This window comes from Athalia rosae, chromosome 5 (assembly GCF_917208135.1).
Source record: "Athalia rosae chromosome 5, iyAthRosa1.1, whole genome shotgun sequence".
Taxonomy (NCBI): domain Eukaryota; kingdom Metazoa; phylum Arthropoda; class Insecta; order Hymenoptera; family Athaliidae; genus Athalia; species Athalia rosae.
The window spans coordinates 2635889-2655828 of record NC_064030.1 but is presented as its reverse complement, the minus strand read 5'-3'; the positions used below and the strand labels follow the sequence as shown (position 1 = coordinate 2655828).

Here is a 19940-nt window from a genome sequence, read left to right as displayed (position 1 = left end):
ACTGTAGGCAGGAAGAAGGATAGCCACACATCTGTGTATTACGTGTTCGCGAGTACGCATAAGAGGTCAGACGGTGCAGAACAACTGCAGGATATTTAAGGAATCTCAAAGCTTAAGACCGACAGACGTTTCCTACCCTCGGGGCGTTAACGAAATTGCGAATAATACCGCACAGCGGCACACACTACTACCGTAACAGTTGAACCGTCGTATTCGCGGTGATTTCGTGCGGCGGTACTGTTTAGTCCGTTGGACTCGAAATTCTTGTTCCATATAATTCTCGGAAAGCCTCACGAGTCAGAATTAGTCACGGGAACGGCTGTTGTTGCGTACGCCACGTATACTCAAAAGTTGATCGGACGTTTAACTGATTATATTACTCAACGCGCTTGTTTCGGAGTTTAATTAAATTTCGTAACGTGGCCCTAACGCCCGAAACCGGGACCTGTCATAATTGGCAAATTTCTACAGCCAAAACTGAATATGCTCGCACGGGGTGTACAACACGTTTCCCAAATTAAGCCGAAAACAACCGGTTTCCTTATTTTTCTATCTCAAACTTTGTTTAATTGGTTCGCAATTTTTAACGTCCTTCTTGGACCGGGGGCAACGTCGACGAGTCTCCGCTGAACCGAGTGAATGAAAATCTTCGAAAAGCACAAGTCGCTTCGCGACCGAAGAGATATGGCATGATATTATTTTACCGGGAATTATTTTCTACGCACCATATTCCACCGGGAAGAGCGTAACGTTAATGGTTCCACTCAACGGAACGATGTCCGTAAACGTCCGTGACGGAAACTCTTTAATAATTCTTCGGCGGATTCGCGATTCCCGTTACAGCCACGGTGAAATGTTGACTACAAGGTAAAAACGAGGGATGCTGGATCGGATCACACCGAATCGAATCGAAAATATTCCGAACGACGTAGATATCGTTCGGTTCGGACGAATCGAAGTTCTCGGTGTATAATAATTCGGCTAGAAATTCATAACTATTTACCCTGCAGCGTGGAGGATACACCTTCCTGATTAGACTAGATTGGACGATCGTTTTCGTCGGCACGTCTAACAAAATTGTCTATCCACCCGCTTTGATATCGAAGTAGAGCTGCCGGTGGCGCTCGAGACATCAAAGGTAATTTTATGCAAACAGGAGATTCGGTATACGCGGGGATATGGACTCTACTAAGATTTGAGCACTGATATTTTCACGCAGGATTAGCCGATCAGGATACGCGTACCGAACGACCGATGAAAATCTGTAATCAAATAACGAAAAACAAATTCTATTCCGTCGAGGGCTATTTTTGTTTCGAATCTGAATCCGTAAGCTCGTTCGCTGTAGCTCACCTCAAAGGGCGGGTGAGATTAACTTAATTTACTTTAGTTACTCCGGTCATTGGTGGGCTTAAGGAGCGCTCGATCCCGAGAAGGGAGGATCAGTTAACTACGTTGACACCGACGTGGGAAATAATCTCATTGGTATCCGCCTCCGGTGTTGATACATATATCCATGACCCGTTCCCAAAGGGGGAGGCAGAAGCCAAGTTTCTAATTCCTAATAACTCGCTTTTGGTTAGTTTTGCTTCGCTGTGAACTTTTCAGATGGGTGATGTATATGTAATCTACTTCTTCTCTTCCCTTTATTCGGTTCACGCGTATTTATATATTCTCGGAACTTTTATCAGACTTTCTTTTTGACTTGTAAGGTGTTTTTACGGGAAGAAGGAAGTTTTCTCGAGCCATTTCATTGAGAGGAAACGGTAACTCGCCGACTCCAGGTAAGTACGCCGAACGGTAGTCCGCCACGTAACGGTTAAAAACTAGATTGTAAACTTGTATATCATTCGCAAAGTTCACTCGATAAATGTATTCCCTTACACCGGGAACACCGTTCGCGTAAAACTTGTATCTTTCGGCGCATAACAAAGAGCGTCGTCGCGAAACTTTGGCTTTCCAAGATGATCAAAAGAGAGCTGCACGGAGCGTAAAGTTATCGCGTAATCGCCGTTGGGATTTAGGGCGACGCGAGTGAAATTGCACAATCGGTGGAGGGTCTTCTTCCGGGTCGTCGGAGAAATTCAGCTCGATCCTCCGTTTATCTGCATTATGCAATGTATACCGAGGCACGCGACGTTGTCGAGAACCGTGACATCTCGCCGCAGCGGCAGGGGGGCGCCGGTTCTCTGTACTTGACAACAATAGCTTTATAACTATTAGTGGAGTTTCTCGTTTCAATGTACCCGCCACCGGTGCAAGGGGCGGGGGTAAGCCTGACAAAGAAATTTTCTTCGAGATATTCGAAGCGACCGTGGCCATTGCTTTTTCTTACTTTTTTCCCCCCGACCGCGATGTCCACGCTTTGTCATTCGTAGTTAGTCCCTCGGGAATCGGGATAATCTCCGCCCTACAAGTTCGAGGTTTTTGCATCTTGGAGGCTCCCGATTACCCCTACCCCTGAAATTTTTTCTCGAGGAGTTCGAAGGGGCCGGCTGGCGGTGGCCGACTGTGTGACTACGGCCATCGCTATCCTCGACTCTGGCTAACTCCATACGACGTCGCCTTGGGACACCGGGGGTGGTTGTAACAACCGAGGCAAACTTTCCTCGTCCTTATACTAGCCATACCCCGTTACAGTGTACCATCTCAGCGAAACCATCCAGCCGGACAGTTTACTTTGATTGATATAAGTGGAACTCCTGGCTCCACCATCTCCTACAGCTACTCCTGCTACTCCTTTCTCCCTATACCCATCCAGTTGTACCTTGGAAAACGGATGACTTTACTTTGAAACTAAACTCCATCTCGAGGATCCAACGACTAATTAGAGGAAAAAGTTTCTCGCCAAGAGGTCAGAGTGTGATAAACACTCGGAAACTTTTTCCACCTCGAACACTCACGATGCGACTCGATACGATATTAAATGCATATCAAGGATGCGACGAGTCTTCCAAATTTTTCAATCTTCGGCCGAGTTACCGAGTCGCTTGCAAATGACGAGCAGAGCGTCGCTGTGGCGGTCCCGTGATATAGAGGTACGTGTGCCTGGTATCGACGACCGAAGCCGCATGCAATTGCCGAAGGGTGATCGTGCTTCATATTCATGGCGTCTGTGTCCACCCATAGGGTTACATACGGTCGAGAGGGCAATCCGGCGTTGAAATGACGCGGTAACTAGTGGATGCGCTAAAACTCGAACCGCGTCTGATTGTGAGATACAGAGGTAGGTAGGTAGGTAGGTATACCGTTCCATTTTCACCCGGTATGCCGAGTGACCGATGTTAGAACCAATTAAAGCCGCGATGTAACGAGTGAGAGTTAGTTACATGGGTGAAACAAGGTTTGCCGTGGTATTGTTCGGTAGAACGGAAACTTTGAACAATGTTACACAGCTATATTCAAAACCAACGTTCTAACTGGAGAGCAGATTGAAAGAGAGACGAAGGAATAGAAACGGTGAAACGTACGTATAGATTTCGTCGAGTTGATAGCAAAATTTTCGCAGAGGTGCTCCGCTCCACGTTTTCGAGAACGGTGTGTTTCAGGTTGAATCGCACAGCTTTGTTTCTTCGTCGTTTCGCTGGTTCGGCGAAAATCCAAAAGATTTCAGGTCAGAAGTTTAACCACGCGTTCGAATTTACGTCCGAACACACACCAGAGCGGTGAAAAAGTTTGATCCGAAATCTGCACTTCTGTGGTCCGGTGATTCCTGACACGGGTAAAGTTACGCCGCTGAAGGGAGGTCATCGGAAGGAGGAATGAACATTACGTTCCATTTCGCGAGACGATGCATAAGATTCGACATTTCGAACTGGTCAAACTTTTGTACTTTCATTTTTTTTCTTCACCTTTCATCGTCTCTCGCGACGAAACAGCGTCGACGTTTTCGGACCCGAATGACTTTTTCTCATTCCAATGAATATTTGAGATTGTAAAATTCGATGATCCAAAAAATAGATTTTCAACATTCGAAATTACGGTTGAGTTGGCGAACAATTCAGGTAGAACAGTATTTTACTGCAACTTTGGAGCCTCCAGTTTTTCCGACCACGCCCATCGCGTTGCATGGGGTGAAAAGAAGCAAAAGTTCGAGAAGTATTGAGTTTGGGAAATTATTTTCCACGTCGAATTTTCTACTGTAGTATGAAAATAATATCACGTGAGTAGAATAAAGCGTGTATAGTTCCATCTAGATAACCCATAAACAGTTCTTCTGATATCGCTGTCATAAAACAAGAGAGTCAAATTTTGTCGGAGGGCGTTGAAGATAAACCAGTGTTTTATGGAAACAGTAATGGAGTCGGACTTTGTCGTGCCGTCGACGTCTTATTCTAGAGAGAACAATGTGATTGGAGTGATTATATGGAGAGGAATCTACAAAATTATTATTCCGGTGAAACGAAACTCGAGAAGCAATGCTATAAAACCACGAATTAAAATTACACCTCAACGAGACATCCAAAGAATCGAACATAAAAGTGTGGCGTCCGACTTTATTCCGTAACTATAATCAACTACAGTTTTTCAGAAGTGTCGACGACGCGTAGCCGAAGTAATGAAAATCGAAATGAATGAAAAATTGATTCGAAAATAGAAAAACTCAGAGCAGACGTACAGGATAACCGATAATATAGGTCCGGACGAAGGTACACCTAGGCGAACACGTGCAGGGGAGGGAAACGGCTGCGGAGAGCGGAGTTACGCGGGGCGTGAAATGTGAATTGATTTCCTCTCACTTCCAGGATTATTTTGGTCCACCAAAGTAGGTTAACCCGCCACAGTGGCTTCGAGTTTTGATTCCACCGGCCAATTTTCCTTTCGGTAAACTGTCGTGAACTGTCAATTGTTCGGAAGCTAGGAGTGCAGTTATGGAGCTGTCGTAGAACTTTATGCCCGATGGCAGCGAGATGTGGAGTGTGACGTTATACTCTACGGTCCGTACAAAGCATCAAATCCAATTGGTCGTGCGTCTATAGATGTACAAATATCGTATGCACAGCTGAAAGGGCAATATTGGGTTAGCAAAAATTCTGATCGACGCTCGCGTTCCTAGCAGGTATAAATTCGCAAACATTTCTTGCCAATAAATAATTGACGTACTCTGTTACGCGATAACGTGTCGCCTGTTAACCTTGGACAGTCTACGACGTATACTTCGCTGTAAATATGAAATGTTTCGATTTTCTGCCTTTCTACTTTCAAGTACTGGGTTTACGCAGCAAGAATTTGAATCCTTGGCGACTCCTCGATTGTTGTATTTTCTTTATTACTACATCGAGTTAGACGGGCGCTCCGAGTACAAGGGATGAATGTAATTTCATCCCTCGAGTCACCCCAGAATTCTCGAAGAAAGGAAGAGGGAATGACGATAATAATAATAAGAACGTAGTGAATGTGAGCTTCTTCTTCGTTACCAACCCTTTGAGACTCGAGGAATCGCATTAATTCAATGATACTGATTTACCTCTCTCTCGAAGTACAGCTTGACCCGTTTCATGTATTGTGCCATGCGAAAAATCCATCGTGCGATCTCCGATATCGAATACTATGGGTATTCGATCTTCTTTTCACCGGTCAATTTATCAACCTCGTTCTACCTACACTCGTACAACTTTCAAAACTTTTGGTGTACTCCTCTATCGACCCGTCGACACTCCCATCTTCGATATGAAATTTGGCGTTTTATTTTATTTCCGATTCTCCTTCAGCCCCGTACCGTCGTCGCGTCAGTGGAAATTTCTTCGGTAGGTGTTATGCGCCGGCAAACCCGCAAATCGGAACTATTTCCGAAGCGAAGAGAGCTAGAGAATTTCATAAGAAACCTGACGCAAGCATCTACCACCTTACCCTCAAGCAATCAGTTACGATTCTTTATCGTTTCAACACTTTTAAAAAACTTCACACTCCACGACTATGAATGCACGTTTCATAACGAATCTAAAGACCGGAAATCCCACCTGTACTGCACACGACTTGCCATCGAATATTGTGCAAGTGATACTCGAAGCGATCGACTTTCAAATCACAAAACATTTCCGCCTTCATTAAAGGTGCGTTTTTTCTTCACCCCCGTTCTTCCCTGGCCCGCATTATGGTGTTTGCGGTCTCGTTTTATTCCTCTGCCCGCAAGGCATTCGCGCACCAACGGTGTTTTTAACCTTACCCGTAAAAGTTCTGACCAGATTTTTCAAGCTCGCCTTAATTGCGTTGGTTTTCTCGTAGCGAAATATAAAACTTCCATTGCGGTAGAGTCGGACGGGGTTGATCCATTAGCGGAGTATAGAAACGCAGGTGTACCCGCGTCGAGCGAGGCCCCAAATTAAAACGGTGAATTTTTCAAATGTAATGAATAAAAACTGAACACGTTATCGGATATCGAATCGAACTATTTTCGTACAAACTTATTGTCAGAAAATCAAAGTTCCTTTAATTTTGGGATGTCCAATCCTCTGCCGAAATTGCCATAAATTCTCGAATAAAACAAGGTTTTTTGCACCCTTAGTGATTTTTTTCGGGGAATATGGGGCACGGAGTGGAGGGGGGGGCGTATTTAATTGCGCTCGTCGCCGTAAAAGAGTCCCACAGGATCTTCTCGCACGCGTGCAGATCTTTTCGGCGGTGATTTTATTTAATTCACTGCATGAGAGTTGAACGTTATATTTGCATAAGATCGTTTGCGGTTGTAACACGAGTCGCTCGCATGATTAATTAGAACGCAAGTTATGTTGGATAAACATCAATTAGCTAACGTTCACGTGCCTATATGCTACCACGTTCACGGGGTAACGTTTCATCGTTATCCCGAGGAAAATTACGTCGTGAGAATATTCCGATGAAATATTAAAAAGCCTGATATTTTTTGAGAGGGTTCTTCCCGCTACTAGGATAGTCCGCGGAGCTCGGTTATTCGTTCGCGGAAGAAAAAAACACCCTCTAATTTATGCGCACAAAAATACGCTCAGAGGTCACGAAGCGCCGGCTCCTACGCTACGGTCCATGCCGTATTAATTAATTCGCGAACACAGAGAATACAAATTGAATAAAAGTTATCGGACTGCGATCATATGTGTCTGCTCCGAGTCGATCGATTTGATCTTTTGCGCTTTTGTAATATAATTACAGAGGCAAACCGTAAAAAATCGATACGGCATGCGCTTCGGAATCGTACAATGATAACAATAATTAGTTAAAAATGAAATTGCAAACTGACGCGATTGAATTTATATACGAATTGCGCGGATGTATCATTACCGGCTACAACCAAAACGAGTAATTTACATAATTGTGTATAACCGGATAATATCTTCAACTGAAACGATATGTGATAAATTTCAGAGCGTCGTTTTGGAAATGAACAGGCTGGGGATGATGGTCGATCTCTCGCACGTGTCGGTGCCAACGATGCTGGACGCGATGGACGCGTCGAGAGCTCCGGTTATATTTAGTCACAGTAGTGCCCACGCTCTTTGCAATTCCTCGCGAAATGTGCCTGACCATGCGCTGCGCTTCCTCGTAAGTATAATACATCGCTCTCATTCGGACCGGTCTCGCTTTTCCAAATTATTTTTCCACCAAGCCGTACTCCGGGCTGGTCAAAAGAGCTGCGGGGATCTCAGATTTTTTCTTTACATTTTTTTCGCATTCTCATTTTTCGACCGATGCCTGGGAGAATTTTTTCCACAGAGTTCGGAAAAATTAGTTTTGAGAAATTTTTTTGCCCCGGTCTACCGCGAGGTGTATCATCTTGTTTAATATTCTTTTTCGTTTCGCACCAATTTGATTGCAGGCTCGAAACGGGGGAATAGTGATGGTCTCATTTTACCCGCATTTCATCAGCTGTGGGGAAAAATCCACTCTTCAAGATGTCGCCAGTGAGTCTGTATAACGCCTGATCCATTTCGCCCCAGTTTTACCCCCCTCCACGGCTTACTCTCTATTATACGATATACACGCGACATAACGGTCTGCTCCTGCATAAGCTGAAATGCCAAAATTTCGCACCCAATGAAAACGTACCCATGCGATGTAGCCCTTTGTCGATGAAATCTGTTTGCTGAAAATTTTTCTTGCGGAAAACTCCGTTCCATACGATGAAACGCCATGGAAATTCACCGCCAATTTTTCTTCTTTCTTTTATACCTCGTTCATTTTTTTTTTTTTTTTTTTATTTCGTCGTCCCCGAGAGGAATATAAGGGAGAACGAAACCTCGCTGAAAACATTTCCAGATATTTAAATTGAAAAAACTATCCGCGTTGAAGATTTTTTGTCGATACGGCGCCGCGGTGAATCGGATGCACGAATATCGGTCCAGTTTTAATACGGGTTTATCGGGTTGAAAACTCTAAAATTATCATACCAAGTATAAAATATTCACTAAATTACGCCCGAAGTAATGACCCCTCGTGATATTCCGGCAATTACATACGTATACCCGCTACCTATATCGGTAATATCGTTGAAGCGCGTTCGAAATATAATTTCGTTATTCGCGGTTCATTTGACGTTGGTGCATATCCATTAATAATTCAGTTATACACATCACAAATTTTCGTTGATATTGCAGCAGTTTGAAATTAGGTAGTTTAAATCAAATAGAAAATAATTATTTTAGCGCGGCTACGGTTGCCGACGTGAGTCGGTGGGGCGATACGTCGAACAATTCGTTAAATATTCCGGCCAGGCAGATGCTTTAAAAATGGATGTTTGAATAATTAATTTGCTTGATGGTGTTCCAGCGCATATCAACCACATTCGAAAAGTGGCCGGCATAGATCACATAGGTATCGGAGCTGGCTACGATGGAATCAATTTGTGAGTAAACAGCACCCATGTATCACTGTACAACGTTACGTTATATTTTTCGATTATTCACTCGATGATCGATACGCCATCATCATTAATTAAACACGACATGGATCAGCGTAAATTTAAAAATACCAACGCTTGATTAAGCGCTCGCAATCCATCCCGCGCGTTATCCGAACCCGTATCAAGTGCAATAAAGTTATTGGAATCCGCATCGCACGCCAATTACAATCAAATCTGACTAATGCTTCGGTAGAGAAAAACTCCATGAAATTGAACGTTCGATTCTTTTTTTCGTTCGTCGGTTTCGATTGAATTTTCAGTGTTTTCGGTGAAGTGCGCGCTGCAGTGAGGTAGAAGTCGACGTCAGTTCGTCCGCTGTTGCGGCAGACGATGAAGTAATTCTTTCGGATCCGATCTTTGGGATTCTTCGGGGGCGAGATAAAAATCGGGTCGGCGAGTCGCGCTGGAGCCATTAAATTAAAGTAGAAAAACCGTAATCATTGTTGATTCTTAAGTCACACAGCTGAGGCCTGAAATTGAAAAAGCCACGTGACAAAAATCACGAACTCACCGCGCGCTCTGTTTGCTCATTGTATTACCGCAATAGCTGTTACAGCGGCGCGAGGCGGTTCAAATTTGTGGATTTTATCGAACCGCCAATTACTAGCGAAATCCAATCATTTGAATTCATCAAATGTCTTGTACGGAGAGCGGAGGCGAGGAACGTTCGCATAGTCAGCCTACGGAAACTCCCCCCCCCGTTCGCCACTTTTTCAGACCTAAAATATATTTTAAATTCAGGATGGGTCACCCAATATATACGTGACCTCCAGAAAAAAAAAAGGACAAAAAAAGGAGACAATGGATCACGTGTATCTCAGCTACCGAAGTGATTGGAAATCACAATCAGAATGAAAATCCGTATAGGAGGAAATTTTTTAAAAATTATTTCATGTTTTTCTCACTTCGCGCTCTCGGTTCATAGAACTCATAAAAATATCCTGTCGTAAGAATAACATATCTCGATGTCTTTCGAAGGCCTGAAAATCTGGTCAATCGTATCCACTACGACTCTGACTGGGAATCAGTTCCCCGTATTTTTTTGGATTTTTTCTTGAGGCGTTGCTCCCATTCCGTCGCAATTGAGTCAAAAGCAAATCTTAAGTTGTTAGGAACGTGTTCTGTAAGGTAACAGAAGAGCATTTATTACGCTTGAATAAAATTCGAGTTCCAGTCACGTTGCATCGAGAATTTTTCCCCCGAAATACAAAAGAATCGTAAGAACAGAGGGCGAAAACCCGACCCACTCGGCCGCGAGTCTCACTCGAGTTGACTCGAGTCAGGGCTCCGTACCTACACCGCCGACGCCGCTGTCCTTACTGCAATCAGTCGCGACAAAATACGAAAGATAAATAAAAGAAACAACTAAAAAGCTCGAATCGCTGCTCGAATTTCCAACAACAAATAAAATTTCAAAGACGCGAATTCCTCTTCCGTTCCTCGTACGTTTTCATCCCTTCCATCCGTTCTTCGCGCGTTAATTTCACCGATGCGCAACCCTCTTCTCATTTGTTATATTTTCCGTGGAAGGCGTCGCCTTTATACTCGCGTAACTTGCATACGAGCGCACGAAAAGGCGTACAATACGAACACAGTGAGTCGAACAAAACATCTCGTTCATATTCTATTTCTCTGAATAGACAATCGGCTTTCGTTAGCGTTACCGCATCGTAGGGAGACACTTCCGCTCGAGGAGAGAGATGAGGAGAAATTTTCAATTTAGAGTGAAGAAGAGAGGCGCAAAAAAAAAGCTGAAAAATGTGCCGGGGAGAAGCCGCCAGTCATATATGGCGACGCCGTAATCTCCGTAATGGTCGTACGACGAGCTGTAAGTAAATCTGCCAGCAAACCGCAGACTCCGAACGCGCCTCCGCGAACGAAAGTATAATTGTATCAGTTGCAGGACCTCTCTCGCGTAAAAAGTTCGCGGGAATAATGAGAAAATATAAAATACAGATAGAGGGATGTAAAGCGGAAAAGGAGTGGTAAACAAGAAAAGAATTTAAAAACGTCGAGCTTGCGGCGAACGATTTATAATATCGCCACGCGGTTCGAGCGCTTTTCAACGTATTGTCTAGCTGAAGATTTTCACTGCGACGAAATGGAGTCAGAGTTTTTTTCACCGGTCACACAGCTGCTGCGTAGCGTTCATCGCACAAGCCGTACACAGGTATACAACGATTCCGAACTATAATTACCTCCCTTGGCACGGAAGTAAAATCCTAGGGAACTCCGGTTGTAACCTAAGGATAATTTTAACACCATATTCGGACCGCACGTGCAGCCAGAGTTTCCCAGTGGCTAATATCTTTTTACGAGTGATTTAAATTCATATATAATTACACGCTATTCTTGTACAGGTATGCCGTCTCGCGACTCACCTGTTACGACCTTCGGTGTAATAGAACTTCGCGTTACGGTAGCTCGTAGTACCGCGGCGCGTAATTCGAGAGCTTGCGCCCTGCATCGTGATGATTGTAATAACAATGATAATAACAATGACAATAATAATTATAGTCATAACAATAATCGGTAATTATCATTTACGCGAATGCACACGCCGCTGCTGTTTCAGTCATTAGTGTAGCGCACCAATTATACAAGCTCGTCTTATTGTTAACAGCGCGTACCTACCCCACGTTGCTGGCGAGGAAAGGATCCGCGAAAAGCTGAGGAAAAATTAGACGCTGAAAATTTTGCGAAAGTTCAATAGAACGCGGGAGTGTGCGGGATGTGGATATGCGGCAGATGAAAATTGGAACGACTGCAATATTGAGTGCAAATATTCGAATCGAGGAAACGGAACAATCGCGAAATAATACGGATATGGCGATCGGCGAGGATTATGGACCGTAGCGATCGCGAATCGCAACGGTAGAATATCCACTCGATATGAATCGATTTTCAGACGCGTGGGGCCAAAACAATAAGCAACGTTACTCGATTATACGAAAACGGTACGGTACGGTGGTGGCTTTGATCGGATGCACGGGGCGAGGCGAAGCGAAGTATTTAAGACGATTGTATATAAGGAAACACCGGTGTGGCGAGGGTGTATATATATACGTACATACGTATATTTGTATATAGATGCCTATATAGGAGCAGCGTCGAGGATTGTCTTGAATCGGCAAACAGCAACTGAGAACTGATTGTCAGAGGAACGTGATTTCCTGTTAAACGTTTTGCAGGAAACAGTATAGGTATTGGTACGTGTACAATATAAGGCTTATACGTATATATACGTATCCACGATGAATTTAAGATCAGTGAAATAGGAAATCGGTCGATAAGCGAGCAAACACTTTCCAGAAGTATCTGTACGGCATTTCATCCGGTAATGGAAATTTTAGAGATATCGATCTTCGCGCCTTCCATGCCGGAAAACCACCAGATATTCCAATCCTCAAATGCCAGTAAGTGCGGAATAAACAGAAATTCAATGAACGTAGGAAGGGGTTTACCACCCACAATGATAATATTGGCTGATTTGATAACCGGCGAATGAAAAAAAATCTGGCCGCTCCCTCGCTCCACAGGTAGCGAAATCGGTCTTTTTATTCCTGGGTGGAAAAAATGGACGGTATGTTTTTCGCGAACGGTTCGTCATAGAGAAATATCGTCGGATTCCATCCGGTGGCTCCTGTGTCAATTTGTTATTTCGTTCGATTTTATTAATATAATTATGAGCGAATGTAACTCAAATATTGGACCGGACGATGTTCGATATTGCCCAATTTGCGGTAACCTTCGGCTAGCAGCTGGTGATCATCCAATGGTGAATTGACGAATTTTCCGAATTCATTGTCAAAATTATGAACAAGAGTATTTCGGATCTTGAAAAATAGTCGAACAACTCGGGGAATAACATTTCTTCGGGACCCTACAGATTCAAAGAAGTTGAATTAGCAGAAATAATGCCATTCCAATCTCTGGAAATTTTCAATTACTTATACCGTGCCCTTGAGAGTTATGGGCCAGTGTAAAAGGGACTCTATTCATCGAGTGCGTATTGTAAGACTAAAAACCTCGAGGGCGGTATAGTCGAGTCCTTTCAGGATCTCGTGATCAAGTATGGGGCTCAAGTATAGAGATTGGAGTGAATGAAAAAGTTTCACGTTTTCGAGAACGGACAAACGAAGAGCCGGATTATAATGACGAAACATCGTTGCTTTTGTGGAGATCGGTCAGCATCGGAGGAATTCGAATAACTGTAGTGGAAAATTGAACCAGCCGAATGAGTAGTGCTCCGATACGTCGGGTCGAGTCTCTCCAAACTCGGAAAATGGTAAGAGCCTACAAATTCGTTCGGCAGATGCTCGTCTCCCCTACATCACTTGATTCCGCACCCTATTCTCATGTCGCAGCTTCTCAAACTTTTCTCTCTTCTTCCGAGCCAAGCGCGTTGAATGAACGAGGAGACCGAGTCAAGCTCCGCCTTTCCTCAACGTTTAGATTGATTCACCCTGTACACGACGCAGTCATTCCACAATCAGGATGACAGCGTGCAAACTCCGTCCAAATTAAATTCTGTACGAACGTGATGTGCTGCAAAAGTTTTCTACAAATGACACGAGTGTACAGGTTACTTGCAATTTTGAAATGAAGTTCTCTTCGAAGACGTTTTTATGGCTTATGGTTTACACACTTATTTGGGAAAGATGCCGACAATTTTTCACGTTATTCTCAGGCGATATAACAGGCGGATCTACTGTTGACTATAGGCGTCAGAAATATAATAGTGGAGATTTTCGCAGCGTGACGGCATGTAATTTTGGAGAATATCGAGTTCTAAATGGAAAAAGGTTGTCATGAGCATTCCGTTATTTTCCCATTTTCACACTTTAGCATCCTTCCGCTCCTTCTTTTTTCTCCATTTTTTCTTCTTTCTCTTGTCTTTATCGTTTTCCTATATTTCCCGCTGTCCCACACTTCACACACTAGAGAGTTATTGAATTGTCTGGCATGGCCTTGTGCTGCACGCTTCGCGTAACTCTAGCCATTACTTTCTCCACTCGATATATACGAGTAGGTATAACAACGAAACTCTGCAACCCCTCGTCCTTGCACAAAAAAAAAAAAAAGAAACAAACAAAAATAGAGTAAAAAAGATAATCATAAAACAAAGAATAAAGCAGAAATATGACAAAAATAACGTTCGATATACATTTTTAAGAGCAAATTTCCTCATACTTCGAAGAACGATGTAAAAAAGCTTTCGAAGTAATCGATCGACGCCATAAAATTTTTCGTCATATGTCAGATCCGATTGAACAGTTTGAATATTATCACTTGGCTGATACCGCTAAGTATTTCAGGATATAGAGAGAAAAGAGAGTTCAACATCGAGTTTATGGATTGTACATCAGCGAGAGATAGATGTACGGCAGGAAGCATAAATCACACTTCTGGCGAAAGGATTTGGATTTCTCATGTAGTACAATAACTGCGTCTAATGGATTTCCCTTAATATTGGTATTTCAGAAGTGAGAAGTCCCTAAATAGCAGAGCCGAGGTATTGTTCACCAAGGAAATAATCGGGTAGGCAACGCATTATTAGGTACTCTGTTGTATTATTTGGATCGAGGTATTCACGGAGCTTCTCACCGAAGCAAAGAGAATTCTATAATTACATCAGAGTGAATTCAACCGTTCAAAGAACCACTTGCCAAAATCTCTACAATGACTACGCGCCTTTCAATTCAAAGATTAAAATTTTATTGATCACCGTATCGAATTTTCATGACATGAAGCTGCGTTGAAAAAATGAAAAATTCAAATCATCCGACCGAAAAGAAGGTGTCGTCTGACAACGAGCTCCTAGGGAACACTTCTCGGTGATGTCAAGACGGAATTTTTAGCGCTCGAAGGCTCCGAGGGTTGCGCGCAGTTCGAGCATTTTCACTTGGTCGTAATGTAGGTGGACATACAGTTTTTCGTCGTTGGGATCGAACCTCGGCAAAATATCCTATCCGGGTAGATTTGATAAGTAATAAGGAATCAAAGAGAGGTATACCGCTGCCTTGGGGGTTGAAGCAATATCTTTCCTTAACTGCTAACAAGCGTTGACCCAACATTACCTCAGACCCGTCTCCTTTTTCCGTGATTTCCTATATAGTTGGCGGGTATAACGGGACAATCAGAGAGGTAGAGAAATATCGAAAGAGTGATAGTATCGGGTCTACCCTAGCAGGATATCGCATCAAAGTTCGACATTTTAACGTCCCTTCGCCAAGGGAGCCTCTGGGCGCGGTAGACGTATATGCCATTTCTATATCTGAAAGGGTCACTATACCGAAAACTTAGTTACGACATTCTCGGACCAGCGGGCCACACAGGTATCATATTTCGAAAATGAAAAAGTAAAACTTCATACTTCCAGAACTCAAAATCTACACGTCAAAGGTCGTTAAAGCCAAATCCCCGGGGGTAGTAAAAGAAGAAAAAATAATATCGATCGCTGTAAAAACTCCTGACGGACAATGCTTCCGTCTTTTCGCCTCAAAAAATGTCAATTCGCGTACGCGTACAATATTCATTGATTTTCCTGAAGGAAAGCGAGTAGCGTCAGATCTGTATAATTTTATTGCCTTATACTAATTTACGTCTGCACGCGTACAAAGCCCGGGGTAGCTTGAAGTCGTCGTCGGTAAAAATATCTCTATTCAAAAAGGGGGTTAATTTTCCCCCTGGAATTAAGGAAAATTTGTATACATACGTTGTTGTCATTTGTTAAGTATTTGTACTTATATATTTGCAAGTATAATCGTATATATATACCGAGTTGAATATGGTTATATTATACTATGCGGGTGGTGCCTTGTGCCTTTGGCAAAGAAAGCATTCTATCCAAGTGCAGAGTTCGCCATTGTGAAAATACAAAGAACCACTTAGTGAACCCCCCCAGTTCCCAACAGGGTAAAAATCCCCGGCAAAGGGACGCGTAGCGTGGTTTACCATCGGAAAGAGTACCCCTTATACCACATGTATAGTATCCGTACAGCGTACAGCTGCTATATGGTTTGATGAAACCTCTTATTATGAAAGAGAATTTCGTAGGAGTTCCCTTCAACAACGCGGAATCCCCCGCTCCACTCATTGCTGACCAATTAACCGACTCTCCCTTACACATACCGTACACGCATATTTTTCCGTACAATATTTTCCAACACAGCCGTACTTTTTCGAGAGTTCCTTTGAATACCCGCCGACTAAAAGAGTCCCTTACGGAGTGATTGTACTCATTTTCGATAAATGCATCTATTTAATTATAACGTGGACTCTGGTATCCTGTCTCACCACGTTTCTTTTCTTTTCAATTTTAGGGGGAGCCCTTCGTGCCCAGTTTACCCCTTTTCGTCTCTTGTCTCCTCTTCACGTACCTACCAATCAGCTAAAAGCGAGGAATATGAATAACACATTCTTCGCATACGGAATGTTCACTTCGTGGAATTAGTACAACTCGTAGTCATAAATGTTCTTCGGTTTTTCAGAGTGACGAAAATGAGAAAAAACGAAATAATACAAATAGACAAATTCCTTGGTCTGGATCACAATTGGTCCGTGATAACGAGAGTGATGAAATCTGGTCAGCCGGCGTACCGTGATATGTACCAAAAAAGCTCCTTTTCGAGCTCCTAACTGAAAGCTCCGGCTGTTATCAGGGTTTTTTTCGTCTTTTCAGGACTCCCGTTGGTTTGGAGGACGTAAGCAAATACCCGGACCTTTTTGCGGAGCTACTGGCAAGAGGATGGTCGGAAAAGGATGTTCAAAAACTAGCCGGTCTCAACCTCATCAGGGTATTCAAAGCCGTTGAGCAGGTAATTTTTTCTACCACTGCGTACAATTTTTATAAACGTCAAAAAGAGAGAAAAAAAATAAAATAAAATAAAAAACCCCTAGCCATACACGTTACCTAATACGCCTTCGTCCTTATAACCATTCGGACCGTAAACGGCTTGCGCGTATTTTTACGTTCGTACTTTATTTATTATCCAGCTTTTCCCTTGGACTGGACAAATCTTTGATCCCTTTTTCTTTCATAATTCAAGCTTTCAGGAGAAATTCAACCGTTCGCATTATGTTCGTGAGAATACGGAAGAGTAATCATGACTCGTGAACGATAGACGGGACGTGTTATCTTTCTACACCGGTACTTAACATGCGTAATCGTACATCTTGGAATAAATTGAACTTGGAATTTTTCATGAAATTCATCGGGATGGACGGGCGAGGGAGTATTCGGAGGTCTTCTGCGAGTCGCATTGGTCCAAAAAAAGTTTCGTTATAACTCTTGGGTTACATGCGATACCACGGTCGCGTGTCGTCTTTTGCTAAAAAAAAAAATAAAAAAAACTAATATCCGAGTAAAAGAAGATGGTGAAAAAAGCACCGAAAAAAAGGACCTGCCGCGTCCGTAATTTTGCAGAAAATAGTTATCCGTTCGGGTACGCGATGCAGAAAAGCTGGCCATAGAAATCGTTCGACGAAGACCAGCGGCCATGTCTGCAATCCGCTTAGCACATTTTTTTTTTTCATCTCCTTTATTTCCTATCAGGATCGCTGTTATTCTTGTTATTATTTTTTCGAAGGAAGCACGTCCCGTCCGGACTGATATCCGATTTAATACAGCACGTGAATCATGTATCTGGGTTAGTTCGGTGTATACGTGATTTTTCCTTCGCTGAATTTTCGCTAATCCTGGCAGCGGAGCATCTGCACTCTCCAGGCCGTGTAACCGACGTACCGACCTCTTGTCGTATATCAGGTGAAATGACACCCTTGCGTTTATTGCAAGCCTGACGTGCCGAAGCCGTACGTATATTATTATCCCAGTAAAATTTGCCGTGAGACGTCTACCGAGTATTATACCAGAGGCTTTTTGATCTCGAGAAACTTCGCGATATATCCATTCCGTTTGCTCATCGTTCAACGCATTATACTATACGGATTGCGTGTAACGTACGCGCGTAACGTGTCTCACGGAATACGTTACCCTCATTGGAATTTCCGAGAGCGCCGAAAATTCACTTACGTCAATTAACATATCGCGGAATGAGCGAGATGATTTGAAACTCGAAGGTAACGAAGATTTTGAGAAATTCGAAGACGCTTACACCGCTGTTCTGCGACTCCGGGGATAATCGACCCCGTCCGCGGGCGGTATCGATAAATAATAAAGAAAAGAATAAAGAAACCGAAATCAGATCGTATACGGGTGCCATAAAAGTAGGTACGGTTACGCGTACGCCGCATATCTATACAGACAATGTTTACCGGACTCCACCAGCTACTGCACAGTTTGTCGAACACGATAGAAAACTTTCGGAGACACTTATTCTATAGCTGCTGTTATAAAACTCGTTTACCCAGACAGTTGAAGTCTGAAAAGTTCCTCTTCTCGGTAAAGTCGCACAATAAGTGTACGTGTACGCGTACCTGTGTACGGAGGTGGAGATACGCTACACACGTCTGGGTAGGGGTGGGTGAACTTGTGCGGTGTAAAAAATAAATTGTTGAATAAAAAGAAAAAACTTGAACTGCGTATCGCGGAATTCGGCGATTTTTATTTACGGTCGAAAACTTTTGTATCATCTCGAAGGTCAAACGAATGAGATATATCTCAGCGAAGGAACGAAACAACTTGTACGTGTAGAATTTCGCCGAAAGCACGAAAAATAACTCGCGTTGGATCGAATGATCCTTCAGGAACAGGAAAGTTTGCCGGCCGCCACGATTAATCTTATGCGTAAGACGCGAGTCGTTCACCTCGTGGATATAACCACCCCTCGCCCACCCCCGTATACGTCCCAAACTTTTTGGCAAATTGCAACCGATGGGTTGAATTCGTATGTACGTATACACGGGCGTACCCTCTACCCATCGGAGATCGATAAAATTAAAGTTTCCCGTAAGCCCAAGAGCAGCCGGTGTGCCTCGACCCACGCCCTGTCGACGAGAAAAAGAAGAAGGAGCAAAAAAATATTCTCGATTCAGAAAAATGAAGGGAAAAAAGAAAAACTGAAAATACCAACTGGAGGTTCCGCACGTAGAAACATTTGCGCAAAAAAGCTCGTCGACAATTCTACTCTAATTTCCGAGTAACGGGCGCCGCCCTAGACGAGAAAAAGAAGGAGAGAGACGCAACTGTGGGAATAAAAGAAGTCGAGAGGGATCGAGAGAACTGGGCGAAGACGCGGGGGCTTGGAGACGAGAGAAAAATTGAGAGGAAGGAAAATTTGAACAAAGAAGCGAGCGAGAAAACTGAGGCTAAGCGCAACACAAAGTGCAGTGCGTCGCGTCGTTGACCTCCTTTCGCGATTTTAGTACATTCTCGTCTGTAGTCCGTTCATTGGTCGACTCGCCCCGTTTTTCACAGTTTTGAAAAATGCGGAAATCGAATAACGTGGAAAGTATAGTGAATGAAAAAAAGGAATTTCGTGCTGCTTTTATTATATTAATCGTGCCGTACAGTTTGAAACTAAAAGTTGTCTCATTCAAATACTTAGTCACTTGTTCCTGGGAATAGGAAGATTTTTTTTCTTATTTTGCGGTGGTCGGTGACGAATAACGTCACTGGCTCACCTGTAATTCCATTCGATTTTATCCTTCAGCGGGTGGATTTCGGAACAATGTCGAATTATTGGAGCGCGCGTGGGTACCATTTGACTCTACTGCACGTATAGGTGGAGACTTATAGCTATACGTATTTTCCACGTGGCTCATTTCAAGCCGACGATATAAACCAGAACTATACCGCAAGCGTTGCAAATAGTTTGCGACGTATAGTACAAGTAGGGCTGTTGTGCTATCTGGAAACAACCCCGCGTATGTTTCGTATGCGGTACAACAACGCGCACGAAGTACTCGTTTAATTAAAAACTCCTAGCTGAAATCCGGGTGTACCATAGTTGTGTAGCTTGTTGGAAAAAAGGTGATAGCGTTGGTGCAGCACTAGTACGGTGGAGTGGGTGGGTATAAAATACCGACATGCCGCGGGAGATTAATTCAAAAGTCGCGCGCGCGGGAAAACAAATGTACTACCTATACGGTGTGCCACTTTTCTATT

The 19940-nt window shown here is 43.4% G+C and overlaps 1 protein-coding gene across 2 annotated transcripts in view; it reads left to right on the top strand.

The window, feature by feature from the left end:
• Positions 1-19940, top strand: part of LOC105693074 (dipeptidase 1) — a 60962-nt gene that overhangs the window by 34526 nt on the left and 6496 nt on the right. For both annotated transcript variants that reach the window (XM_048655067.1, XM_048655068.1), the window contains 4 exons: positions 7339-7515; positions 7790-7874; positions 8740-8815; positions 16557-16692. In XM_048655067.1, the coding sequence (XP_048511024.1) occupies positions 7339-7515; positions 7790-7874; positions 8740-8815; positions 16557-16692 (474 nt within the window). The remainder of the gene's footprint in view (positions 1-7338; positions 7516-7789; positions 7875-8739; positions 8816-16556; positions 16693-19940) is intronic.